The sequence below is a fragment of the Phycomyces blakesleeanus genome, assembly GCF_001638985.1.
Source record: "Phycomyces blakesleeanus NRRL 1555(-) unplaced genomic scaffold PHYBLscaffold_35, whole genome shotgun sequence".
Taxonomy (NCBI): domain Eukaryota; kingdom Fungi; phylum Mucoromycota; class Mucoromycetes; order Mucorales; family Phycomycetaceae; genus Phycomyces; species Phycomyces blakesleeanus.
The window spans coordinates 224,571-250,630 of NW_017265165.1; the positions used below are offsets into that span (position 1 = coordinate 224,571).

Sequence of the window (26,060 nt, forward strand, 5' to 3'; positions counted from 1 at the left end):
GTGAAAGTTGGATTTCACTTGAGAGCCATACACAAGAGTTAGTTACCTTAAATAACATACATGTTCTGAAGCCTTTACAACCCAACCAAATGATGAGAATAATATTCACTAACGATCATATCGAGCATGTCCTCGATGAACAAATACAAAGGTCAACCGACTTGTCTCTAGAGTTTACTCGTGGCGAGTTGATGCGGCTGAACCTAGTATTAAAGCAGCTGGCAAATAACAGTCAAAGTATATATAAAGTACCCACGGATCTCATGCTGCTATCCAGCTCTCTGACGTATGAAAAGCACAGAGTTATAATAGACATTTTATGCTATAAGTACTATTGATAGCTCTTATATATTGATTGATGCTAATGTTGATTTTCTTTCTGAAGGATTGACAAGCTACCAAGGAATCCTATCGCAGATAGTGCTGACATCTCCGAGTCAAAACTTTGGGACACGTATTTTGACTCTTTCTTGCCCGCCAATTTCTCTGACAATGAAAGAAGCACACTTTTACGATGGTTAAATAAACATGCCAAAGTCAATCTTATCCAACTTGAAACATCAATAACGCTGATTGACCAACTGAATTTTGGTGCCAATCCCGGATTTGGTGAAGTGAAAAATTCCAAGCCAAAATGCGATAAAGCAACCCTATGTGGGGATTTCTTGCGTCTGGCCCATTTGACAAAAGGATCCATAGACAATCCCCATTTGGAGGCCTCAATTAGCTTTCGTATTCATGGTATGCAGGTTTTGTTATGGCTCCTATAAATAATTTCCTATGTTGACCTTCTACAGGCTTTTCTATCACTTTCTATATGACTCGATTGGACTATCCCATCATATACACAATGACTGAGCTTGGCAAGACAAAGTTTCCACAATCATTGAATGATATATCTACCTTTTGGTGCCTTCAAATCATGCGACTTACTAGTTCAGATAACCAGTGCTTTCTGAGCTCACTGCAAGCTGAGCCTTTCTCCCTCGCTTGTTAAAGAAAGAGTAACCAAGTCTATTAGTATTAGCCTTCTGCATGTGTTTGTGGACTCACGAAAGAGTTGCAAACGAACGTATGGTTTCTTTGGAAATTAATTTACATACCTTATCTAATTTATGAGTAATAAAACAGTAGATATTTTAAAATAATTATGGCTTTGTTATAAGCTGGGTATCGTATAAGAGTTGAGGTCATGGTGTTTATATCTTTTTTAAACAAGAAGATGGAATAGATCTATGATCTAATCCATTCGGCGTGATAATTTAGAGTTAGTATTAAGTAACATTATGAATGTTCTATCAGTCTTTAACACAAAATTGTTAGCTAGCCTAAATGCTGCTTTCCGGGCTCTCGTAATTCAAATACATTATGTCTTTGTATAGCAAAACAATATACAATTAGGGTAATACTTACCACGCTAAATCCAACCATAATCCGATCATTAATGTGTATCAATATAACATGCGGCCCAATTCCCTTTATAATCTCTCTCTCTCTTAGACCCTTATTTTCCCAAGATAATTTTTATCATCTTTCTCAGCACACGTATACATGCACATATATCTGCTCCTAGTCATAGGTATACATATACGTATTGTGCTTAAAAAAAACAATACAATACAATGTGAATAAGATTACTGATATTAAAAAAAAGACAGTGTTTATTATTTATTTACTTATACAGGTGGTGCAAAGTCATTAAAGTGCTTTATATTTTACAATTTGTTTTAATTAAAAACAAACTACCAACTAGCCATGTACTCGGGAGAAGAACTAGTTTCAGATTGGGGGAGATCTTCAGATACTTGGCTAGGAAGCTCAGTGGAATCATCAGTAGAGCTGGTAGAGTCAGTGGAGTCAGCAGAGTCAGTGGAGTCAGCAGAGTCAGTGGAGTCAGCAAAGTCAGTGGAGTCAGCAGAGTCAGTGGAGTCAGCAGAGTCGGTAGAATCGGCAGAGTCGGTAGAATCGGCAGAGTCGGTAGAATCGGCAGAGTCAGTAGAATCGGCAGAGTCAGTAGAATCGGCAGAGTCAGTAGAATCGGCAGAGTCAGTAGAATCGGCAGAGTCAGTAGAATCGGCAGAGTCAGTAGAATCGGCAGAGTCAGTAGAGTCAGTAGAGTCAGTAGAGTCCTCCTGAGTTCCGTTCAAGCTGTCGATCTTCTCTCTAATGGCAGATGTGAAGAGCTTCCATTCGTCGGCAGTGGTGTAACTCTCAGTGATTTTCTTGAGGCCAGAAAGCTGTGCGACAGACTCAGGGTATTCTGCTGAAAGTTTATCGGTGAATGCAGCCCAATGAGCTTCAATGTCATTAAGATCGTATGTCTGGTTGTTTGCCAGCTGAGCATCAATGTAATCGATCTCAGCGGGGAATTCGTCAAGAATAGTAGAAGTGGAATTGGCGGAAGTGGAAGTAGTAGGATTGGTTGTGTCAGTAGTATCAGTAGTATCAGCGGCACTGCTAGTGCTAGGGGCGGTTGTAGAGGTTGTGTTATCTACGCTGTCAATATCTGACAGGACGTTATCAAAAGAAGTGTTTCCGGTTGCACTTTCCTGGTACTCTCCGTCGTCGGTTGAGTCAGTACTGTCACTGCTATCAGTACTATCAGTGCTGTCGGTGGTGTCAGTGCTGTCAGTAGTATCATCCGATGAAGAATCGGTTGTGTCATCTGAAGATGTATCGGTCGAGTCATCGGTTGTAACGCTAGTAGAGGCATCTGCGGTTGTCTGGTTATAGGATCCGAGTGTATAGTCACCGGGAACTACGCGTAAACAGCCGTATTCCGATCGACCAGTGTTACAATCATCCTTTATGTTTTTGTTGTTAAGGGAGAGGGAGAGAGATTTGAAATTAATATATATAAACATTCATAAATAATAATTTTTTTTCTACATACCTCATTCTCACAGCATCTAATACAGAAACGGTTGTCACTGGGTTCAACCAAGTTGACAAAGTGGGGGTAACCTTTGCACATAGCACCTACGGGCTTGTGGTTGCCTAGCAACAAAAAAAAGACGATTATTAAATTAGATAAATGACTTGTACGCATATTATATGTATTTATATGTATATTACCATGAGCATCATACTGTCCACCACCATCTGTTTCCAAGAGATCATACTTGGTACGGTCAAAGAAACCAGTGACCTGTACATAAGTATCGTTGGAGGTATAATGAGCGGTTGTGATGAAGCCTAAGTCATAGTAATTGGGTGTTAATTAATGATCGTTTATTTTGGGATTGGTACGTATTTTATTTATATATTCTTTTTTTTTGTATAAAAAGAAATTAAAATAAATAAATTGATGTATTACCTTCGGGGAAAGGTAAAGAGTTTGCAACTTCAGATGTGTTGGTGCAGAAGGCGATACCGTTGTCCTCGTTAACTGCTACGACGAGTCCAGGTTGAGGGGGCAAGAAGAAACAGAAGTCTTGCTCGCTGTTAACAACCACAGTAAATGGATCAGTAGTTGTGGTCTGTGATGTCTCTTGAGCATAGACACCGGGAATAAGGAGAGAAGCACCGGCAGCAATGCCAGCAACAGCTAGTTTGATGGAGGACGAAAGATGCATCGAGTAAGAGGGCGGTAAAGGGGAAGTTATAGGATGGGGGATAAAGGGAAGAGAAAAATGAAAATAAAGAAGTGAGTTGAGGAGAGGAGAGGTGAAAGAAATAAAGACTAAATTTGGCTATATATTTATACTCTTCCAAATTTTTTTTTTATATGTATCTATATGTATATTTATATATTTTTTATTTATATATAGTTTTATATTTATATTCCTTCCTATGTATAGACAAAGTTAGTCCTGTTTTATGAGTGGATCTGCAGTGGGATTTATTGAAGCCCGATCGTTAAAATGGAGATTAGTGGTGTCACAACTTTAGTAGCCCGACCTTGGCCACCATGAGGCTTACTGTCTTGGCGGTTTCAAAAAAAAGAAAAAAAAAAGTACATAATCTCAAGCTGCATCCCGCGTAATTTAAAGCCTGTCCTACGATTTGCTATGTATAAATTCCAGGCTGCTATTTTGGGAGCTCACATCTTATTTTGAAAACGAAAATTTGATGAGAAATAAAAGTATCTAGTCCTAGAAATAGTCTTTCTTACGGGGAATTCATCACTTACAAAAAAAAAAAAAAACTACTGTGATATGTATTATTAGCTTGTTATGTAGATCTTTCTGTCTTTTATAAATAGAAAGCACATACTTCTTTACTTACCATACCCCTCTTGCCCAAAGAATTAACTCAGAGAATAAGTCTCAGGCCATTGACAATTGATTAAAGAAATGCAAAACTAATATGTTACATTTGAGACACAAATCCTGGGTTAAATGGTGAATTTCTTTGACTGGATCTTAAATCCTAGCAATGGTTTTTATTTTTATTTTTGAAGTTGAAAAAAAAAAGAGAGTTTTAGTCTACAGAATTAGAAAAATTACGTTGAAATATGTTCCCATAGAGACGAGGCTCACCGATCAACTCCCCCTCCCTAAGCCCAGTGGTCTTTCTACAAGTAGAAAACAAAACGAGAGAATAGAAATTGTCGCCTCAAAGACTCAAATGGCTCAAATCCATTTTTATTTTTATTTTTGTTTTTGTTTTTGTCTAATTAAAAGAGTATTTTGGAGTAATTTACTTAATATAGAATAATCTTTTCATTTTGTTTCGTTTTGTTTCGTTTTGTTTTATTCTGTTTAGTCTAATAATAGGCTATCACATACTCTATTGCTTCTGAAAAGCTATTATATTCAAAATATATAAATTACTATTATCACTATTGATCTGTACAGCAATCTCCCAAGAGGTATGATATAATTTAAATAATAGGCCTCTTCTATTGGTAGTTTTCTTTGAATGTACCTTCAAAAAAAAAGACATTACTATTATTTATTCATAACCAATCAAATTATCCCGTGAATATATGTAGGCTTGCTATATGGCTTATTCAGTCTGTTGATTATGAAGGCTTTTATGTGCTTGAGTAAAAAAAATAAAATACCAAAAAGAAAAGTGCAAGGAGTGGGCAGCCGAAACAACAGTATTGTTATCAATTGTCAATAAGGTTTTTAGTTTTCGTCTTCTTCTTTTTCGGCATGTTCTGGAGAATGATGACAATGGCCCAGCCTCAAGTAATCTGACTTTGTGTGAGAATTGGCTCATCTTCTATAGAATTCTGTCAAAGCTTCTATAGTAAGCCAAACCAACCAAAAAATATGCAGTAGTCATAGTAAACTGTATGGATAGCTATGACTATATGTATATTAGATATAGAAATAATACCAAGGGATTATTTTTTTAATATGAACAAAAGACTTTACTGATGGTCAGACAGCCATTGATGAAAAATCAAGCTAATTATCGATTGCACGTGTCATGAATTAGGGTTTAACATTAAATGAAATTGTGTTTGTTGTGATCTATTGCTTTCAGGCAAGAAATCTGCTTAGATTTGTATTAGAATAGCCACAGAAACTGTGGTAAGCAATCCCAAAAGAAGAAAGTTTGGCATAGAGATCTAGTTTTGGGTTGGTCTGTTGTAGTAATGAGTCTGTTTACTCGTACGCTCTTGTGAATACTAAGGTTTAAAATAAGAGTAAGTTCAACAAGGAATGTACCAAAGAAAAAAAAAGTAAATAGACTTCATTAGATACCAAATACTATATCTTTCAAAGATTAAAGTCTAGTGGTTAGAGATATAGGCTATCTACATATTATTATTATTATTATTATTTTTATCGACCGTCTATCACTCTATTATACAAGTAACCCGATGGCTCTAAAAAATATAGATTGGATCTGCAAATTTTATTATCTCTTGATCTAAAGAACCAGAGTCACTGGAATACAATTTCTTTGGTGATGACTATTATCTATTACCTTTAGTACGTCACTGCCAAGTAGAATTCTAGCTTCTATCGGTAGATCTGACGATGAATATGTTGATTAGTTCATTGCGCGAATAGACCCCATTTTCTGACTTTTTTTTTTCTGTATAAATATTCTTGTTCTTACTCTTCTTTCTGCTGAGATAATTGGTATGAAGTCACATCATGGAAATGTGGTTTCTCCGGGGTTCATGCTTTCTCAGCGGTAGTGGTAGTATAGAAGAAATGCCCCACGCACATGCACACAGAAAATATGTACAAAAGTACTCCAATTTATAGTTAAGTATATATCAAGCATTGCATATCCAAAATCCAAGTGTGTCCTGATTTTGTTTTTGTTTTTCAAAGCCAATGTTTCAGGAGATCGATAAATAACGCTTAAAAGACGGTCTACCTATAGTACGGTGGAATTCTACATGCATACACATATATATACTTTGGTTCTTCTTGCCTTATATTATGAGTTGACTAATTGTGAAGAATCAAAAGAGAATCTTTCAAAAAAAAAAAAGAATTGAGGTCTGTACAGGAATATTTCTGACAGAATAAATCTTACCCAATTCCCTGGATTTACTCTTTTTTTTTTTTTCTCTGAATTTAAAAAAAAATATCTAAAAATCAAACCCCACTCAACCATGACCTTGACCTTGACCTTGACCTTAACCTTGAGCACAACCACAAAAAATACTAGTATCAGATACTGTTCGTCCAATACTTCATTATATTGAGCTTCTCTATATATAAAATAATAGAATTTCTGATATCTTGGTTTGCTCTTCCTCAGTTGGTACCCTATATAAAGCAAGATGTGTAGAGCGTCAAAGATCAAAATGGTCGGCGGCTTCCCAGCCCATAGAAAGCTTGTTTCTGAGATTTTCTTTTATAGCTTGTGCACAAGTAGGAACTATTCTTTGGCCAATCCTTGCATTGAAACCAGAATCTGTAGAAATAAAATCAGGGTTATTTTTTCTTTCTCTCTCTCTCTCTTTACTTTCTATGGCTGTACATTATTAGTCCAAGTTTAATTAAACCTGGAGTATATGTAACACATAATACGAATCGTAGCCTTTTTTTTTGCTTTCGTGGTCAATGTCAATTAAAGCGGTAGGTCCAGCTTTGTATATTGATATGAAATATTATCATTAAGAAGCACACAGCTTGTCAAAATAAACATCACTGTATGTACTCTAACTCATACATTTTGATTTTTCATGGGCAGACAGTATTATGTCTACTTTAGTAAATGATGGTATTTTAGATCTTATGGAGTCTATAGAGATTATGGTTTGTGGTATAAAAATATGAACAACACAACTGTTGCACTGCAGTGCTTGATATTTTTATTTCGTCTTTTTGGACTCTTCAAATTCGAAAGATGACTAGCCTTATCTTGAAGGGTTCGGTGATAGTAAACACGTTCTTCTGGTATACTTTTCATATGAGTGACTTTTATCTTTGGACTTTTTCTAATTGTATCGTATAAGCTCGAGGTGATTTCTTTATAGGAATACATTTCATTCTGTGTGCTTTTATATGTATGTAAATGACTTGAGAAGATATTGATTAGCCTATCCTTTGTGTAAATACTTGCGGCTTATACTTTGAACTGTGGCTTTTGCTTTGTTTGTAAGCAATATATGTAAGAGTAGAATGATAGTAACAGTGATAATATAAAACTGTGCAAAGAATTTCCCTAGGGACAAAATATATAGATATTTTAAATCAGATGACATTTTTTTTTATATCTCGATTTAAACTTTACATTTATTTTTTCGCCAATACACAAATAAACCTTGTTTTTTTATATAAGATTGTTTCTGTTTGGTACACATCCCTCCCCCTAATATGTATATATGTATATACATATTTATACGTACAAAAGTTTGGTACAAAAAAGGGAAAATGTATTGATAATCGACACGTCAAATACTAATAAACCAAAAGGCAATAGCGTTGGTGGGCTAAAATTGAAGATTACCGTCCTCTTTATAGCTCCATCTTTCTCTTTGTCTTTATATTCATTCTAGACTAAAAATGAGAAAGCATGTTGAAAGTAAGTGTATATATATATATATATAGTTTTAAAATATTCGGCTAAATGAAATCCAATCATTGGCTTTGGATTATATCGACTGATCTGATACTTGTGAGTTTTTCCGTGAACAGTTGGTTAAAGTTTCTGTAATTCAATAGATAAACCAGGTATTTTCTTTTTGGTTAATCTTGATCTTATGTGTTTGTGTATATATAAGATATTTGGGTGTGTAGGTGGGTAATTGATGTTGCAGGGATTTCTGCACGGGCCCTGCGATTAATGAACAGTGACCCCCACCCACTCTCCGTCACTATTGAGCCACAGATCTATCATATGAAGAAATAAATAAATAAATAAAAATAAAAATATGGCATTTTTGTCCTTTTCAAGCAAAAACAAAGAATCTTAATCCTAAATTATTACACCATGTACAAGTAGTTTTTTTTTTTGGGGGGGGGGGGGGATACATATAATAAAAATAAGATAAAAACCTTAGCCATTAATGTAAGATATTTAAACTATCATTATATACACATATAGGTGTGTGTACATCAAAGTAAAGATGTACAAACAATCGTGAAATTGTCAAACCGTGACAGTTCCATCTGATCAGGGCCACCCAGCCAATATTGACAAAATAGCTGGTGTACACATCAGATAACTGTGTAGTTACATGATGTGGATATGCATGACAGAGTAACGTCCCCTTTTGGTGTATAAAGGTGTCTAATCAAGTCTCTGTCCACCAAGAATATCTTTATACGATCTATACACAGCTATACCCATTTAGTAGCACAGACCAGAACTATGCCATACAAAACAAGTACGTGTGCCATATAGATATAGATATAATTTAAAATGTATTGCATTGTCCTTGGCACTCAAATGTATAGACGGACTAAAGAGCGTGTGAATAAGTCTTGAATAGAGAGTAATTAAAACATCCTTGAGATCTTATGTTATGCTATATACAAAGCGACTAGTTAAATTAATGCAAGTCTTGAAAAGAAGTAAATCTATCTTGTTCAGGTACATGGCCCATTAAAAAAAAAGGGAATTAGAATAAAGAGATAAATAAAAATAAAATAAAAGAATGGTGAATATTTTTTGTACACAGCAAATAATAGTTTAATAAAGGTGACATTACAGAAACTCGTTCTATATTTTTTTGTTTTGTTTTGTTTATCAAGTAATTTATATAAAGACTTTTCTCTAATCAAAAATTAAACATTATCTATAAAATTTATACTTGTGAATAATATATATTAATACCATATTCACAGCCTATAATTTTATTTTATTTTATTATGTAAGAAAGAAAGATTAACAAGAAATAAATGTAGGAAGAATACGGAATGTAAAAAAAAAGTCAACAAATATATATAATATTTATATACATAGATATATAAGTCTCGGGTCAAATAATAGCAGTAGTAACAGTAGTAACAGTAGTAACAGTAGTAATAGTAGTAATAGTAGTAATAGTAGTAATAGTAGTAATAGTAGTAATAGTAGCGGTAGTGGTAATAGTAATTACAGTTTATATATGATATTTAAAAGGGTAACTTTATGGCTTGTCGGCGTGAAGAAAGCCAACTCTTTGCCTTTTCCAATGAGGTCCTTTTCTTGTTTGTTGATTGACTGGGTGAGGGAACAAGTGGTGTGTTGGGTGCGGTCAAGGATCGTTTTGGTTGGGACGGCTGCGGTGGTGATGATGATGATGGTGGTGGTGGTGGTTGTGGTGCCTGGCGTGGAGTCGAGAAACTATTGGTCGGAGTGTGGTTTGGATTGTAGGCAAATGAAACTGGTCTGCGTGAGGGTCGTTCATTGTAAGTGTGCCCAGAAGGTGTGAGACGAGGGCGGTCAGCTGGTCGAAGAGGAGGACTTAGGGTAGGTCTATAGGGAACATTCCTTGGAGGGGAATTAAATCCAGTACTAGTGCTGGTAGTAATTGTAGTAGGCCTTGGAGCAGGACTTAATGTCAAGGACATCGGTCGGTTGCTCTTGTATGCTAGAAATGCTAAAGGTATATCATCGTTCGAGAGCGGTTTGGCTCGGTTCGAGCGTCTTTTGGGTGGTGGCGATTGTGACCGAGGATGATGTTGATTGGGTATTTGGCGTTTTGGACTATATTGATTTTCATAAGTTGGGTAAGACACTCGTTGAGACTGGATCATTCTTAAGACTTTTACTAAGTAGCTTTTGAAGAAGAAGCCAAAAGAGAAAAGAAAAAAAAAAGGGGGGGGGGGGAGAAAAATTGAAAACGAGAGAAAAAAAGAAAAAGGAAATAGAAAAAAAAATTATAGAAAAAAGAGAAAAAAAAGAAAGAGAGAGAGAGAGAGAGAAAAGTGAGAAAATGGTTAGTGTAAGGAAGACCCTTGGCACCCCATTGTAATTTTCAAGTGGAGAAAATAAACCCGAAAGCTTATGTATTAGGATGGGTGCACACAATTGGAGCCCTACACCTTTTATATCAGTAATGATTCTGCAAGATAACCAAACACGCACACACGCACACACGAGAGAAAGAGAATGAATTGTGTTTATATTTATATTTGTTAAAGAAGATGAGGAGGAAGAGTAGTAGGAGTAGTATGAAGAAGAAGAAGACGAAGAAGAAAAGGAGGAATTGTTCATAGAGTATCAATTAGGTTCATTCTTGTCCATCATTTTTATCACAATGTCAATCTCTTCTTCTTCAAAGACTGGCCCATTTTCAGAACATTTGGCCTTTCTCTTCAACTGATCACATAGATCGTCGAGATTAAATGCCTCGAATCTTGGGTGGGATGACATTCGTTTCCAGGCGGTGGAACATGGGACAAGCTTTGTAGAGGACTGGAAATCCTGATAAGATGTATGTTCTAAACGTGCCGACATCGTCTGCGCAAATCTATCGAAATGGTTCTTCTCAGCACCCATCTTGCTCTCCTCTCCGTCCTCTTCCCTTTCTCCTGCCGACAACGGCTCTGTGACAATAGGAACCCGGTTCTTAGTGACTGCATCATTCAATATTCCAGTCGAGTCAAACAGAGGTTCGGAAAGCAGCTGGTTGTAGGCCGACGTACAGACGACTTTCTTGAGTCTTTCGCAGAAAGAAACTCCATTCTTGTCTATTATGCACTCCACTTTTAAGGCGGGGCTTCGTACCGGTCGGGTTCTCTGATCTGTAGTGTTGGAGCCAGGATTATGGCTCAGCTTAAGACTAGGACTAGGACTAGGACTAGGACCAGGACTAGGACAATCAACACTCGTGTCTTGATTATCTTGATTATCTTGGCTGTCTTGGTTGTCTTGGTTGTCTTGGTTGTCTTGGTTGTCTTGGTTGTCTTGGTTGTCTTGGTTGCCTTGGTTGTCTTGGTTGCCTTGGTTGACTTGGTTGACTTGGTTGACTTGGTTGCCTTGGTTGACTTGATTGTCTTGGTTGACTTGATTGTCTTGGTTGTCTTGATTGCCGTGGTTGACTTGGCTGTCTTGATTGATTTGGTTGATTTGGTTGACGTGGTTGATTCGGTTGAGGTGGTTGAGGTGGTTGAGATGGTTGAGGTGGTTGAGGTGGTTGAGGTGGTTGCCTTGGCTGACGTGGTTGCCTTGGCTGACGTGGTTGCCTTGACTGACGTGGCTGTCTTGATTGACTTGATTATCTTGGGTGTATTGAATGCCTTGGATGTCTTGGTTGTATTGGTTATATTGACTGCACTGGCTACTTTGACCGTCCAGTCTAAGCTTAATATCACCCAATATTGCCCTTAGTTCTTCATTCTCTTTCTGGAGTTGAGCAACATGGACCTCATGGGCTGCTTGAATTTGTCTGATCTTGTCTTCCAGTTCTTTTACATATTTTTCTTTGCGCTCTCGAAATGCTCTTTGGGCTGCTCTATTTTGTTCTTTTCGTCTCTTTCGCTGATCGTTTGCTAATGATGACTGAATGATAATAATAAGAATTTTGACACCAAAAGTTGATTCTTATTGTATTTATGAAATAATACCTGAGAGTTGTTGCTTCCGTCAGAGATTGTGCCATCTAAATGTTTTATATTTTATATAAATATCATTATCATTATAATTATCATTATAAGAAAGAAAATGAATTTATTGATTTGATTTGATTTGATTTGATTTTATTTTATTTTATTTGATTTGATTTGATTTGAATAAGAATTAATGGCTCTTGACATTGACATTTACCATTTCCTATTGTTTCTCCATAGTCTTTACAAATTTTAAGTAAGTAAATGAATAAGAAGGAACTGAATAGACTATGTGAGTTATTCAGGCGTGTTTACTTACAAGATAAATGAGAACAGAAAGAAATAAAGATAGAAAAAGAGAGTTTGAATTACCTTCACCAGAATTCCATTTGCGTTTATCAATGGTATTTTTATTGGTTGGTTGTGGAAGAATGGGATTAGGTGCAATTGGTCTGAACAAGGTTGGCCATGAGGTATGTGTATTTTGAATTGCTCCTGTGTTAGGCATTGTTTATTCAAGTAGTAAAATAATAATAAAGATAAAAAATAAATAAATAAATAAATAAATAAATAAGGTGTGTGAGTTATGTATGTGCGTATGTGTGTGCGTATGTGTGTGCGAAAGAGAGTTGAATTGGTAAGAGCAGTCCATTCAAAAGCAAATTATATTAATAATATGATTTTCATAATTAATTGATTAATTGATTGATTGATTAATTAATTAATTAGTTACTTAGTTACTTAGTTACTTGATTGATGTGATATGATATGGTATGGTGTATCTGATCTATGCAAGTGAAAACAATGGTTCCCTTTATTTTGAAATCCAATATTATCTAATAAAATCAAGATTATGTTATCTTGCTCATTATTGCTGGTCGATCGTCATTCATTTATTCTTCTTTCTTTCTTAAAGCAGAGTTTCTGACAAATCCTCTATTTTTCCTATTAAAGAAATACACCCTTTATTATTATTATCGTTAGTTGATTTGTATTCCAATAGATAAATAGGTAAAAGATAGGTTGGTATAGTGTATATTAGATTTCTCTTTATTCATTCATGTGCGTATCAGTGCTTGTATTCGTAATTTATGTTATTATTTTTTCTTCATCTCTTGAGTGACGTGCATACATACATATACATACATATATATAAATATGTATGTATGGATCTCTTTATATTATACTCTATATATATTATACATTCAACTTGTAGCTCAAAGATCGACATTTTCGATCCCTGACTTTGCTGGAGTCGTACACATTCCATTGTTCTAACGTGTTACTGTATGCTACAACCGGATTTCTGGCGCGTGGGCTTGTTGCCTACTTGCTTACGGTGCCCCTGTTCCCAGGCCAGCTGGGACTCTAAACCGGCACTCATATGATAAGCAGCATAGGAATTTGTCTGATATAGAAATCAACCAAACAGTAAAGTTAAAAAAAAAAAAAAAAAAAAGTTAAAGGGTAAGAATTTCCTGTACACCAATAAAAGTAAATAAAGGTGGGGGAGAAGTAGTATATATATATACTTTATATTATAATGACTTTTTGGACACATTATTTCCCACCCTCCAATTATATATATATATAATTAGATAAATTAATAGAGACTTACCCGTATCCAAGCCTCGCCAATCTCATGTCGATATTCATCTCCAAGTCTTACTTTGAGGGCACTTACAAAGGCCGGACCGACCAAGGTAAAGTATTGTGGATTGACTTTGTAAAAGAAGTGACGGGCGCCTAATTCGTGCATTTGCTGGATCAAGCCTTCTGGATCATCGTCTTCGTCTTCGTCTGCTAATACTGAAGCTGAAGCTGGTGGTGTAGTTGTTGGATTTGTAGTTGATCTTGGGGTTGTTTCGTCTTCTTCTCCAGCGTCCACAAGGGTTGCACCGTCAAGAGAGGGCTGCCTGCTGGATGTCAATGATGCCTCACGTGCACGTTTTCTGGCATTGATCTCACGAATTGTGTATACCCGGTCTGGATTGGCGACCTTTCCTGTCATTGGACAGGTTGGGGGAGGTGGACAGGCTCCGGTGACAGTGGGAGCCCAGGCTAGGTAAGATATCATGCCTGTTAATGCACGGGCCTGTTGGAAGACGTTTGCAAAGAGGGGTTTGAGGTCCCCGTTGAGTTCAAAAAGAGCTTCGTAAAAGGCGAGACCGAATGCGTGTGATGGTGAGACAGCTGGGTGGTCGGTTGGCAGCCTAATCTCAGAAACTCGTTCCCAGCTGTAGCGTACAATGTCAATATTGGATTGAGAAGGCGGGATATCATCGAGAACCAAGAGGCTGTTGGAATGAAGGCTAAAGGACCGTTCGGTTGGCAAGGAGCTGACCGAGGACGTCTTTGATAGCTCTGTGGAGTCTTTTGTGGCCCTTCCGAACAATCGACGTATATCGAATGCCCTCTCTTTATGGTGGTGTGGGTTGGAGTGCAGGCTGGAGTGCGAACTAGAGTGTGGGTGTTGACTAGAAATGGCATGTGGGCAAGTTTCGATGTCGGGTGGGACTGTTCTGTTAGCCATGATAAGAAATTTATTTATTTATTTTATTATTAAAGCAAAAGAAAGAGAAAAAGAAAAAGTGTAAAGAAGATGGAAAAGAGAAGAGGGTAATATTTATTTATTTTATCTAATGGAGAAAATAATCCAAAAAGTATTTATACGTCTTTATGACCATAAAAGACAAAAAACAGTGAATAATGATGCTGTATTACTTGATCCATATATGGCTTTTGAGCAACCTTATAGCCAGACAAACCAGCCCCCATCTTTCATCAAGCCAGTTGAAATAAGGAGACTTGTAAAATATTTATATACATTTTTCATTTTCATTAATATCATTATAAATATAAATATAAATATTATTGATCAATTTCACACATTAATAATAAAAATCAAGCTCCTTGAGCTTAATACTCTACTGTCAATCTCGATCATACTTTCTTTTTTCTTGTGCACATATATAAAATATAAAATATATGTATATTTATATATATTTTTATAATAAAATAGATAAAAGAAATGCTTGTGTTTGGGTTTGTATATAAATAAATAAATAAATAAAGGGCAGGGGTTACATAAGTGGTGTTGCACCACAAATACATAAGAGACTACAAAGTCTCGAAATTATATATAAAGGGGGGAGGGGGAGATTTGAGTAAAAAAAAAAAAAAAAAAAAGGTTGAAAGATTAGAAGAAACAATAGAATCCGACTTGCCAACAGTGTACAAGAAATAAAAGAAAAAATAAAATAAAAGAGTAACCTCGATCTGTTTTCGTCTTTTTTTTTTTTTTGGCCCTTAATTTTAACGTATTATTTTAGGTATTTTAGATTACTATTTTTTTTTTTTTTTTTGGGTGGGTGGCAAATGGCTTGTTTCCTTTCTAACGATAAAGTTCACACAAACTCCAATCTGTGATGGCTGGTTTGTCAACTGGTTTCTGTGCCCACCCACAGTGAATGTTTGTAAATGTCTTGCTGTCATTCACTTCATCGCACGTCTCTCTCCACCGTCTCTTGAATTCTGACGGAGACATCTGGAGCACATTGACCATAAGCGGCATACTTGCCTGAATAAATGCATCCACATTCTGTTGCCATAGCAGTCCGATATCTAGTCCCCAGGCACCAACTGGAACAGAAACCATCGTTGTCTTGATGTCTTGGAATCCAACTGCCAATAAGAGTTCGTTGATATAACAGGCTATTCTAGGTTCACCCTTCCGTCTTTCTCTAAATGCAGTAGTCACTACACAATTTGTTTTTTATTTTTAATATTAATATTAGTACATTATATCTATCTATCTATCTATATGTGTGTGTGTGTGAAATATATATATATATATATATTTTTACTTACGTTCGTCTAACCAGAGTACACCTTTGGGACCTAGTGAATGAAGTAGATAATCGGTTTCTAGAAGTTGAACATATCCTCCAGGTTTTGTGACACGAGCCATCTCAGTCATGATCTTCTTCCATTCTAGGAGACTGTAGTTACTAGACGCCATCCGCTGCTGTACAAAGTCAAAGGTGTTGTCTTCAAATGGTAATGAATCTTCAGGTAATTTCACTATATAAAAATCAAGATTCTCCAATATCTTCTTCTTGGTTGGTTCTGTGCCCGTTGATGACACGACTGTGGGACAGAAATTCGGAGCTCGCGCGGGGAGTCTAGGGCACGATTGAGTTTCTTGTGGTGAAGAAAAGGTTGAGGATGAAATAGAAGAGCTAGAATATGCTGATGATGGCGAAACATTACTACTACTGCTGTTACTACTGCTGCTGTTGTTTATGTTGATATTGCTATGGACAGGAAGACTGTTTGGACTGGGTATCTGGGATATTGAAGGATCTACATTGGCAAGTATTGGATGTACTGGAGTGAAATCAATGGTTACTGCTGCTGCTGCTGTTGTTGTTGTCGTTGTCATTGCCATATTGGTTTCATGGATCACAATACTAGGACTTATTGATGAAGATTCTTGGTCAAAATGATTGGTGAGATCTGTTTGTGGCATCAGATCACAAACATCGACTGCTGTAAATTTTGAGTTGGTATAATCCAACGCCATGTCCATGATCGGATGTCCAAGCTGAAGATGGAAATTTTTTATACTTTAATATGTATATTTTTTTGATAGCCAGCCAGGCAGCCAGGCAGCCAAATGATAATTATGATAATTACTACTAAGCAATATATAGCGACTTACCCACATGCCTGGTCCGCTACTAGATAAATTAAAGGAGTCAAACAAAGAAAATACATTAGCATAATCGATAAAGCATTTAGAACAATCAAACAATGAAAAATAAATTAGACAGCTAAATCATCTTCCCTCCCTTGTTGAAAAATAAAAGAAATATATAAAAGGAAATAAGGAGATACTCACCCGACATTAAGGACCCTGCACCCTTTTTGTAACTGTTCTTCTACAGGAGCAAGTACGGTTCTGATAAAATAATAACAATAATTTAAAAATCTGGATATCTTTCCCTTTCTTTTATTGTAATTAAACAAGCCCTTACCCTCCAAATACCCAACGCAAGACATAATTTAATACTCGAGTACGGTCAAGTTCTTCTGGATCACTCGGAAGTGCACTAGAAACGCCCTATAAGAGATAAAAGAAAGATAAGGTCAGGCAATTATTTTGGTTTTTTTTTTTTTTTTTTTTTTGGTTTTGGGTACTACATATAGAAGCGGATAATCACTCACCCTTTTGTTACTAAATGCAAACCGGCGTCCTTTGAACCACCTAAAGGCCCCTTGCGGACCTGTACTGAACATGGGATCGACGGTGTAATTTTGGACAAACGCATCACCTTCGTCGCCATCATTTTCGCTCAATACATCTGCATCACGGACCAGGCGCTCTACCCGCTCACCGTCGTCTTCACCAGTCTGATTGTTATTGTTATTGTTGTTATTGGGTTCTTCTTGCTTTGAATTCGAGGTCGCCTTTGTGGTCTTTAGATTCTTGCGCACCTGTCGTGATGGTCGTAGGTGCTTTGGAACATTATGTCCTCCGAACCCAAAGGACCATGTATCGTGAGGCTCTTTTGAAGAGCTTATTTTTGATCCCAGGATATTTCCCATTCAAATTGCAGGAGAAATGAAAATAGGTAAATAAATAAATATACGCACGCACGCACGCACGCACGAACGAACGAACGAACGAATGAACGCACACTCTCTTTCTTATATCCTCACACACTCGCTCACAGAGACGTATGTATGTATGTATGTATGTATATATATATACAAAAATATGCTTGTATGTTTATATATAAAATGTATTTATGGATCTACTATGCGGTTTCGTGTAGAAATGTATATATATATATATATAATCTAATAATTCAGCGTAAACTCTATATTTTGTCGACGGTGTCTAGATGATATATTGAATGTAGAAACTGTGGGAGAGGCAGAGGCAGAAGTAGTAGAGGTGGCGGTGGTTGTGGTTGTGGTGATTGATATTTGTGGTAATTTTCTAGATTCTGCTATTACTGTGGTGCATATGCCTGAACAAGAGCGCGATCAATAGCAGTAACAAGAAGAAGTATAGAAAGAAGTACAGAAAGAAGAAGTATAAAAAGAGAGGAAGAAGAATAAGAGTTGTAATTAATTAATTAATAATTAAAATATATATAAAAAAAAAACAAAAAACAAAAAAATAAGAATGGTAGAAAATATAATATAATATAGTATAATATAGTATAATATAGTATAATCTAATATAGTATAGTATAAAGAGATGAATTTTCCCTTTCCTTCACTATATTCTACTCTTTCTCTCTCTCTCTTTTTGTGTAGTGTAGAAAATGAAGAGAAAAAAGAGGCAGCAAAATATACCAAATATTAATAATACTAATTGTACTAAAAAAAAATAAGAATAGTAATAATAGTAATGTGTAATAATTGTAAATAATTGTAATGCTTGTAATAGCTATATAATAAATTCAAACAGAGAGAGAGAGAGAAAGCGGAACACAAATGAAAAAAAAAATGCACATTAAATACAATTGGAAGCATGCATTTTTTTTTGTCTTTATTGGCTCCATCACTCCGGGCTTGAAGGTTACTGTACAACACAGTCGGCTCTTTCACGCGCTATTAATTTGCGCTCCCTTCTACCTCAGGAAGCCTACTCGTGGATTCTGGCCTAGAAGTATGGTTAGGTCCAAGACGGTTATGATCTGATTCTGACTCTGATTGTGATTGCGACTGTGGCTGTGTATGTGTATGTGGTTGTGGTTGTGCTTGTGGTTGTGTCTGTGTTTGTGTCTGTGTCTGTGTTTGTTGAGTGCCTGAGTCTGACGGTCTCTCTTCTACATCTTCCGGTAAGTTCTCAGCAAGTTCTGCACTATCATTTGGTCTATTTCTCGAAAGGGTCCACAAACTAAAAAATAAAATAAAAATTAGAAAAGCAAGAAGAGTATAATCGATATATTATATATATAAAAATGAAAAAAAAACCCGAGATACCAAAATAAGAAAAAGAAAAAAGGTAATAAAGATGATATTGAATTATATGATTGCAACAATAAAGAGCAACAAGGACACGATTATCCTATTCTGTTTATTAAAATAATAATAATAATAATAATAATAATAATAATAATAAGAGACTTACATGATCCTAGGAGTCTCTAGCCACCTCTTTCCACCACTCGCACTGTCGCGGGGCCAGATATCTTCAAAGAAGTAATAAATGTGCCCTACTGCAATTCCAAGAATGTCACCGACTGGCAATTGGCCGCCGAATAGAAGCGAAAAACAGAGCAGAACCCATGGTAGATGAGGTGCCCGGAATACAATCAGACCCAGGAAATTGAGTCGGACATAGGGGTTGCGACGTGCCCAGATGTAGACCATCGTGAAGGCTAGGGGGGACCCAAGGAAAGGTATGTAAGCATGAGGAATAATGAACTGGAGGGAGAAAAGCAAAATAAAAATAAGGTTATAGCCAAATTGTATATAAAAATATGATTGGATTGGATTGTATTGGATACGATGTGATGTGATGCGATGAACAAGGTGACAATTATTCTGTCAGCAAATTATGGTAATAAAGAAAATTTCTGCCCTGAATTATATACTATATATTATATTTGTTCTTTACCGAGAGTAGAATAAGAGCTCCAGCTGAGAAAACCAGTAACCAGACATAATCGGCCGGCTTGTTTCTAAAGAAACCTTCTTCCATCATTCGACTGTAACGCGCTCTAGAAGCGATCTATAGCTTTAGTTGTGATATTTCTCGTATTCTATCTTTTTTTTAAAAAAAAATTAAATTATGTGTGTATATTTACAAGAAGAACATGTGGAAGAAATAATCGATTGAAATAGGCCCAAAGTATAGAAAGTTTGTTACTAGTCGCCACCACTATATACATACAGTAATAATAATAACAATAACAATAACAATAACAATAAGCATTAATTCAATACGCATGTATATATGTATATATATATATATATATTTAAAAAAAAAAAGGGATACCTGGAAGTCATATAAGATCCTGTCATAGTTGAGCCAGAGATGAAGTGGATGCACAAACCCGAGTTGCTACATGGATGGTCATAAGAATCAACAATTTTCTGATCAACCAGCCAACTTACCACTGCAAGACTAGTGAAGCAAGCTGCTGTAATGTAGATGCGTGTGATGGGTGGAATATCGGTGTACCATGTCTCAATAGGCGTTGGCATGGCAGGACTGAGCAGGAGGAGGTTGAAAGATTGCTACCAAAAGATAAAAACTGGTTGGCGACACCTTATTGGCAGTCTACCTGTGTGTATATGTGTGTGTATGTATGTATGTGTGTTTGTGTATGTGTGTGTGTATATATATGTGTGTGTGTGTGTGTAAGTACAGTCATTCCAGAAAGAAAGTAAAGTCGTGGATTTTGAATATAATGTCGCAAAAAAACAATCTTTGGGTTCAAAAATGATGTCACATGATCCAAAAGATATAATAAAGTCGTGTTTAACATTTTTATGAACCTTGTTTATCTTTTACATGTCGTTTAGTAAATTAGCCAATAATGCTCTTGCCATTTCATTTTTGGTATCTATTGAACTCATATTCCTATCTCTACAGAATAAACCCTATTGAAAATACCTTTTCAAACCTACAATTCATTCAATTGGAGACTAGAGGACTCATGTTAATATTTATATGCAGTAGTGCAATAAGAAGAAGAAGAAGAAGAAAAATGGAAAAACAAATCAGGTCAATAGCGTTATTCTTATGAAGGAAACAACAAACAATTTACTTCAAAATTTACATTGATAAGAGCCATTTTGGTGCTTTAAATCGAACTGGTAGAAATTTTAGTACAAAAATAACAAAATAAACATTCATTTTAGGTGTAATATAATGTCTCTGTCACTGGCTTGATTAATATTGGCTTGCGAGTTCCAAAAAGTATCAATAAATGAACAGGTTTGGCTGGTTATAAGGGGACTAGGACTGAATTTTATAGCATAAAAAAAAAGGGTATATTCTCACTGTATTTGCTTTGCTATCAAAAATGCAACAAAATCTGTAGGGAATGAAGACACCAACACTAAAGATTTTTTTGGCTGCTATAAACTATGATGGAGAGACTTTTGGAAAGGTCCTTCCTTGGTAAATAAGGTACTCCTATCTCTCTCTTTTGTATGCACAGAGATATAATAGCTTTGATCACCATTTGTTGTGACTGTTTCGTGCCAAAAGAGCACGTACATTTTATATGCTTCTTTTTTGTTTTGTTTATATGATCGACCTTTGAGCGCCTTGATCTAGCCTTTTTGCATTTTATCCTTATTCAACAGCTACATATGGGTAAAGGCGTAAAGGTCTTGTGTGTGAGTGTGTGAAATAATATCCGTAGTTCTTTTAGGATACTATTCTTATTACTCATTGATTATCTTACTACCAGAACAAAATATTCTGCTTGGCAATGATTATTATATGGGTCTGATTTTTATTTAAATTAGGATAATACCTAAAGTACAGCATCAGTAAGAGCAGTAATGACAGCAATATATAGTGTATGTTATATCTTCATATTAAATTATCTAGTGATTGCTCTATAAGTCTAATGTATATACGTTTATAAAAATGATCAATCAATACATATAACCAAAAATATATCACAGAGCTGATGTATGTATCTATCGCTTTAATTCACCCGTGAATGATAAAAGTATCGTTATTCAATTATTATTATCTGGAGACTTGATTAGTGTTATCTCACAGAAATTTCAATTTTCCGTAAGACGACCACTTTTCGGCGCTTTAATTTCCAAATATTTGTTTCACTTTTTACTAAAATAGTAACCACTCATAAAATTTCTGTGAGAAAAGTGCCCAAATCACAGAAAATTCGAACGAATTTTCTGTCCCTTATTTTTTTTGACAACAAATGATGCCAAGAATCTTTGTTTAAGCAAGATGTTGGTATAAGACCTAAGCTACACAGAAACTGATATTGAGACTAAAGAGCAATAGTACAGAAATAACCAGAATATAAACAGATAATTAGGTGTTATTTACTGTGAAATAAAAAAAATGTACTAATATAAAAGTTGTACATAATTACATAGTAGGCAATAGGAAGAAGGAGATGTATTTAATGTTAGGCTATTAGAAGTTAACAGATATATCTTAAGCACTTATATACCAAGGGCTTTATACGCTCACATTGAGATATATACTTGTAAAGAACAAACTACCTCTGGAAGAAGTAAAACGGAATTCTTTCTTGCACTCAGCGTCAGAAAGGTCTTCAAGATTTAAGCATTCACGGCTTCTCCTTTTGGCTTTAGTTTCCTGCAATTTTTTTATCACCAGTAATAAGATACTTGATCAGGTCAGGGTTAATGAAAAGCATATATATATTTTTTATTTTGGGTGTAGGTTGTCTTTATATTGGCATTAAGAAAGAAACTCACTGCTTTTGATTTTATTTCTCACAGAAATTGTAAATAAAATAAAATTACGATATTTATTCCGACGCTAGACATCAATTTTCGTATATTTCAGCAGCCCCGAATTTTCTGTGAGATAACACCTCTAACTTTAAGTGGGTTTTCTAAACACGTGCGAAACAAAAAAAAACGCAAAGTTACAAGACTATTTCATTTAGTCAGCTCGCTTATGTGTCCCGATAGAAACAACATCCCAATATGATTACTTACAACCTTTATTTTTAATAAGTCATTAGCTATTGCACGACACTTACAGTAACGAAGAGGGAATATTCAGGGATGAAGAGCTCGAAGAAAATCACAACGTCATCCTACCAAAATTACATATTCTTGTGCTGGACTTTTCTGTTGAGTTTTCGACTATAGTGAATAAACGTGACTACAATAACGCGTTCCTGACTACTTGTCAAGCAGCAGATTGGGATAATCGCGAAAAGAAACGTCTGCTAATCATCATGGACACGTATGATTTACAACCTATTGCATTGATCAAAGATGATGTCGAATACAATGCACTCACACGCGAGAAAATTCTACATGTTTTCAAAAATGACAGAATGAAAGTGTACCCCTTAGTTCCGAAACAAAGTGTGGTATACACACCATAATTGAGTGAAGAACAGACTCTATGACCAAACACTGGTTCCTTCTTGCTAATGAATCTGGCAAGTTAACAATCTCCGGAACTGTTACACGCCAGGCACACGTACACTACACACTCATACAGTGTAAACCAACCATTACACAACAGGAATTTGAATTACAGGGATTTTAATAGTAACAGATATAAGCAATATTATTTGGTCTCTTTAATAAACAACATTTTCACAGTATCTACTTTTCCCATTATTGAGATACTAATCCATAAATCAATCCCGAATACCTCACAAAGCGCATTTGAAGGGGCAAAAACGATCTAGATGGCATCCATATCCCTTTACAGTCCCATCAGTACCGCATCACCGCATTTGCGACAATACATCATGAATTGCAACTATATTTAACTGAAAAACGATATGGCTATGCTTTTAACCAAGATTGGTCAATCCACAAAAGGATGAGGTATAGTTGCAGCCGAGCTTTGGAAGGATCGATCTTATTAAATGGATCTATTGGGAAAGCGCTGCTTGTGAATTGTGTCGAGGTGGTTGGTTGAAGACGAACTTTGGATGCTCATCGAGAATCATTTCGAACAAAAAATGGGGGATCAATGTGTACCTCAATTCCTCCCGAAGACACGAAATACAAAAACGTATACCCTACGACAATAACGGATGCAGATGGCACGAAACTTGTAATTGGAACAAAAAAGTTTAATGCATCAATCACTTCAAGTCTACGTTTACATGCACCTTTCAACTCAGAAGTCGGACCAAGCGCCATGTCCTTTAATCTGAGCGACAGTTCCAAAGCAAAAGTTACTACCATCTTCGTCAAGGGATCGGCTTGGAAAGAAGCAGCTGAAATTGCTCGAAATAACAATGTGGCATCCATTGATTTCTATGATTTAATCTAACAGTTATACCAACTGCGAACTCGCTTTCACCAGCAATCAACCTACTTTCTTTGTCGAGCAAGCAACGAGACAGTAGGTAATTTGGCGGCTAGACCATATACCATCTATACTCTCGCAGAATGGGATAATGGCAATGACAATGCGGATTATCGTACTGCATTCAAGCTCTTCCAAACAATCACAATCAATGTAATATGTGGGAACCCTCGTTTAGAAAAATACACTATATCCTCGTTATGCAACGAATGGAAGTTATGCAACGAATTGAAGGTGGAGGGAACTGCTGTATACCATATTTTTCAATTGGTTTTAACTCAATTCTCCGATGATACTACCTTTATTATAATCATCGGTAACAAATCTTTAAACCACAAACTCCAAAAACTGGCCAATCTTTTAGCACCTGCGATCACTAAGGCAAATCGATCAGTCAAACAAGCCGTCCTTCAGGCTTACGCTCGTTAAAACTGCCAACAGATCGTATACTTAGATGAACCTCATCACTAATAATACCAATGTAACTATTGACAGTTTCAGGCACAAAAAAAAAGTATACCATTCCTTATCTCTTCGATTCGCTTAGCTTGATAATTGAAATAACAGAATAAAAAAAAACTGGGAGCTTTGTTAAAACTCCAAATTAGAACATATTTTTGAAGAGCATACTGCCTTTGTCAACAATATAATACATGGTTTTCGGCCTGCCATACTCATCGGAAACAGTGCCAATTCCATCTTCATATATAAACTGAATACTCGTGAAATTGTATCTTTTTCCTTGTATAGTTTCAATAAAGAAGAAAAACTAGTATCAGGAAACGCTATATTTGCTGTGGTATCCACATTACTCTGTGATCGGTATGTACCAAACGTTTTTACATGGAAGACATTTATATAGACAGGATGAGGATCACAGTCTATGATTAAGCAGTAATACGTGTTGTGAATAAACACGGTTAAGCTTTATATAATCAATATACTGGGCTACTCTATTATTATAAGTATAACAAAGAGCATTGTCAAATAAAGGCTGCAAAATCAGTCAATTAAATAGTGATCAAAGATAAGATATATAGCTTGTATATATCACTATGTTTTCTTATTATATGATTTTCAATTTTTCAGACGAGTGGTATTTTACTTGGACTATTTCAATCCCATTTCTTTTTTTAATACATTGATCCCAATAAACCAATAGTACCAATATTGGTAATCGACTGGCTTGGGTAAAAAAAAATAAACTGCAACAGATATGAATTATCTTGAAAGCTCCGTTTTTGTATATGAATCTGCTTTCAATATCAACATGCGACCTTCAGTTGGGCTGAAAAAGGAGAACCAGCTATTTTAACCGCTCCCTCTACGAGAGCAGTATCTCATACGATTCTGGGTGCTATTTCTTCTAAATTTACTGTATCCATCATGGAGCTTCGAAACCTCCAAGAGGAATAGTCCAAACGCATGAAGATAAAAAAATTTACAATCGCAAAACCAAAGCGTTATCTGGTAGCAAAACGTCTATGATTAAAGGTACTGTTACTAGCCATTATATGGTTGTGGATAATGCGTTTCTTTATACTGCTAAGGAAATAGATGTACTTATAACTAAGAGAGGCTGCAAGTCTATTTACCTTCCACTCTGTTCTTCAGAGCTCAACCCAATCGAGCAGTTTTGGGTAATAGTTAAGAACAAAGTCAAGCGTAGTAAGTGTGGGGAAAAAGAGAACCTAGCTACCTTTCAATTATCTCCATGCGTTTTCACAGAATTTAGTGAACGTTATTTTTATAAGTGTTTAAAAGAGGAGCATATTAAAATCAACACTCAATAAATAAAGATTGTTAAAGATATCGAACTTCAGGGAAAATAAAAACCGCCCTTTGGCGTTGGAACGACTGTACTATCTGTGTTACGACTATAGACTTAAGGAAAGTAAGAGAGAAAGAGAAATAGGAGGACCTACTAGTGATATAGTCAATAAGCTTGATAATCAATATTTGGTATTTAAATATTGATGATAATTTTATTGGTGGATTAGCGAATGATTTGTGAAAACACAGACTAGGAAAATAAAATAAAATGAGAATAGGCCTGTAATTTTTCTTAGCGCAAAAATTCTTTCTTTGGTAATAGGTGTGGAGTGGAGTGG

At 35.8% G+C, this 26,060-nt stretch overlaps 10 protein-coding genes across 10 annotated transcripts; 3 read left to right on the forward strand and 7 right to left on the reverse strand.

Annotated features, from left to right (window-relative positions):
* Positions 1–89: 89 nt before the first annotated feature.
* PHYBLDRAFT_67428 (hypothetical protein) lies at positions 90–997 on the forward strand (the record flags this gene model as incomplete). Its single annotated transcript, XM_018441794.1, has 3 exons — positions 90–286; positions 386–741; positions 798–997. The coding sequence occupies 3 exons, from the start codon at positions 90–92 to the stop codon at positions 995–997; spliced, it is 753 nt and encodes a 250-aa protein (XP_018284586.1).
* Positions 998–2,744: 1,747 nt separating this feature from the next.
* PHYBLDRAFT_22465 (hypothetical protein) lies at positions 2,745–3,196 on the reverse strand (the record flags this gene model as incomplete). Its single annotated transcript, XM_018439783.1, has 3 exons — positions 2,745–2,804; positions 2,894–2,997; positions 3,076–3,196. Coding segments are annotated over 3 exons (285 nt in total), but the record flags the coding sequence as incomplete, so codon positions are not given.
* Positions 3,197–4,308: 1,112 nt separating this feature from the next.
* Positions 4,309–5,956, forward strand: PHYBLDRAFT_175099 (hypothetical protein; the record flags this gene model as incomplete). The annotated part of the gene is made up of 5 exons (XM_018437407.1): positions 4,309–4,343; positions 4,800–4,813; positions 4,937–4,990; positions 5,016–5,199; positions 5,893–5,956. The coding sequence occupies 5 exons, from the start codon at positions 4,309–4,311 to the stop codon at positions 5,954–5,956; spliced, it is 351 nt and encodes a 116-aa protein (XP_018284588.1).
* A 3,526-nt stretch (positions 5,957–9,482) lies between these two features.
* PHYBLDRAFT_67430 (hypothetical protein) lies at positions 9,483–10,106 on the reverse strand (the record flags this gene model as incomplete). Its single annotated transcript, XM_018441795.1, has 1 exon — positions 9,483–10,106. One exon carries the CDS (start codon positions 10,104–10,106, stop codon positions 9,483–9,485), a length of 624 nt encoding a protein of 207 aa, XP_018284589.1.
* Positions 10,107–10,602: 496 nt separating this feature from the next.
* On the reverse strand, positions 10,603–10,755 carry PHYBLDRAFT_95550 (hypothetical protein; the record flags this gene model as incomplete). Its single annotated transcript, XM_018443915.1, has 1 exon — positions 10,603–10,755. A coding segment is annotated over one exon (153 nt), but the record flags the coding sequence as incomplete, so codon positions are not given.
* A 900-nt stretch (positions 10,756–11,655) lies between these two features.
* Positions 11,656–11,826, reverse strand: PHYBLDRAFT_104260 (basic-leucine zipper transcription factor; the record flags this gene model as incomplete). The annotated part of the gene is made up of 1 exon (XM_018427835.1): positions 11,656–11,826. A coding segment is annotated over one exon (171 nt), but the record flags the coding sequence as incomplete, so codon positions are not given.
* Positions 11,827–12,930: 1,104 nt separating this feature from the next.
* On the reverse strand, positions 12,931–14,478 carry PHYBLDRAFT_160592 (hypothetical protein). The gene is made up of 2 exons (XM_018434210.1): positions 13,519–14,478; positions 12,931–13,308 (listed from the first exon to the last, which is right to left on the reverse strand). The coding sequence occupies exons 1-2, from the start codon at positions 14,431–14,433 to the stop codon at positions 13,183–13,185; spliced, it is 1,041 nt and encodes a 346-aa protein (XP_018284592.1). The 5' UTR covers positions 14,434–14,478; the 3' UTR covers positions 12,931–13,182.
* Positions 14,479–15,204: 726 nt separating this feature from the next.
* Positions 15,205–18,004, reverse strand: PHYBLDRAFT_189288 (hypothetical protein). Its single transcript, XM_018439636.1, has 7 exons — positions 17,130–18,004; positions 16,940–17,025; positions 16,804–16,863; positions 16,624–16,642; positions 16,374–16,506; positions 15,771–16,265; positions 15,205–15,659 (listed from the first exon to the last, which is right to left on the reverse strand). The coding sequence occupies exons 1-7, from the start codon at positions 17,508–17,510 to the stop codon at positions 15,295–15,297; spliced, it is 1,539 nt and encodes a 512-aa protein (XP_018284593.1). The 5' UTR covers positions 17,511–18,004; the 3' UTR covers positions 15,205–15,294.
* Positions 18,005–19,046: 1,042 nt separating this feature from the next.
* PHYBLDRAFT_22495 (hypothetical protein) lies at positions 19,047–20,129 on the reverse strand (the record flags this gene model as incomplete). Its single annotated transcript, XM_018439785.1, has 5 exons — positions 19,047–19,346; positions 19,540–19,642; positions 19,730–19,803; positions 19,921–19,986; positions 20,040–20,129. The coding sequence occupies 5 exons, from the start codon at positions 20,127–20,129 to the stop codon at positions 19,047–19,049; spliced, it is 633 nt and encodes a 210-aa protein (XP_018284594.1).
* An 845-nt stretch (positions 20,130–20,974) lies between these two features.
* Positions 20,975–25,976, forward strand: PHYBLDRAFT_175105 (hypothetical protein; the record flags this gene model as incomplete). Its single annotated transcript, XM_018437408.1, has 10 exons — positions 20,975–21,051; positions 21,405–21,428; positions 21,567–21,681; positions 22,634–22,990; positions 23,341–23,459; positions 23,556–23,880; positions 23,917–24,373; positions 24,558–24,771; positions 25,759–25,843; positions 25,950–25,976. The coding sequence occupies 10 exons, from the start codon at positions 20,975–20,977 to the stop codon at positions 25,974–25,976; spliced, it is 1,800 nt and encodes a 599-aa protein (XP_018284595.1).
* Positions 25,977–26,060: the final 84 nt, after the last annotated feature.

Bases quoted from the DNA above. Each gene is read 5' to 3' on its own strand.
- PHYBLDRAFT_160592 (XM_018434210.1), bottom strand. From the start codon at position 14,433: ATGGCTAACAGAACAGTCCCACCCGACATCGAAACTTGCCCACATGCC. The intron at 13,309-13,518 runs GTAAGTCTCTAT...TTTCTATATCAG, and splicing joins TTGGCGAGGCTTGGATACGG to ACAAATTCCTATGCTGCTTA.
- PHYBLDRAFT_189288 (XM_018439636.1), bottom strand. From the start codon at position 17,510: ATGGGAAATATCCTGGGATCAAAAATAAGCTCTTCAAAAGAGCCTCAC. The intron at 16,864-16,939 runs GTAAGGGCTTGT...TTATTTTATCAG, and splicing joins TTGCGTTGGGTATTTGGAGG to AACCGTACTTGCTCCTGTAG. The intron at 15,660-15,770 runs GTAAGTAAAAAT...CAAATTGTGTAG, and splicing joins TGTACTCTGGTTAGACGAAC to TGACTACTGCATTTAGAGAA.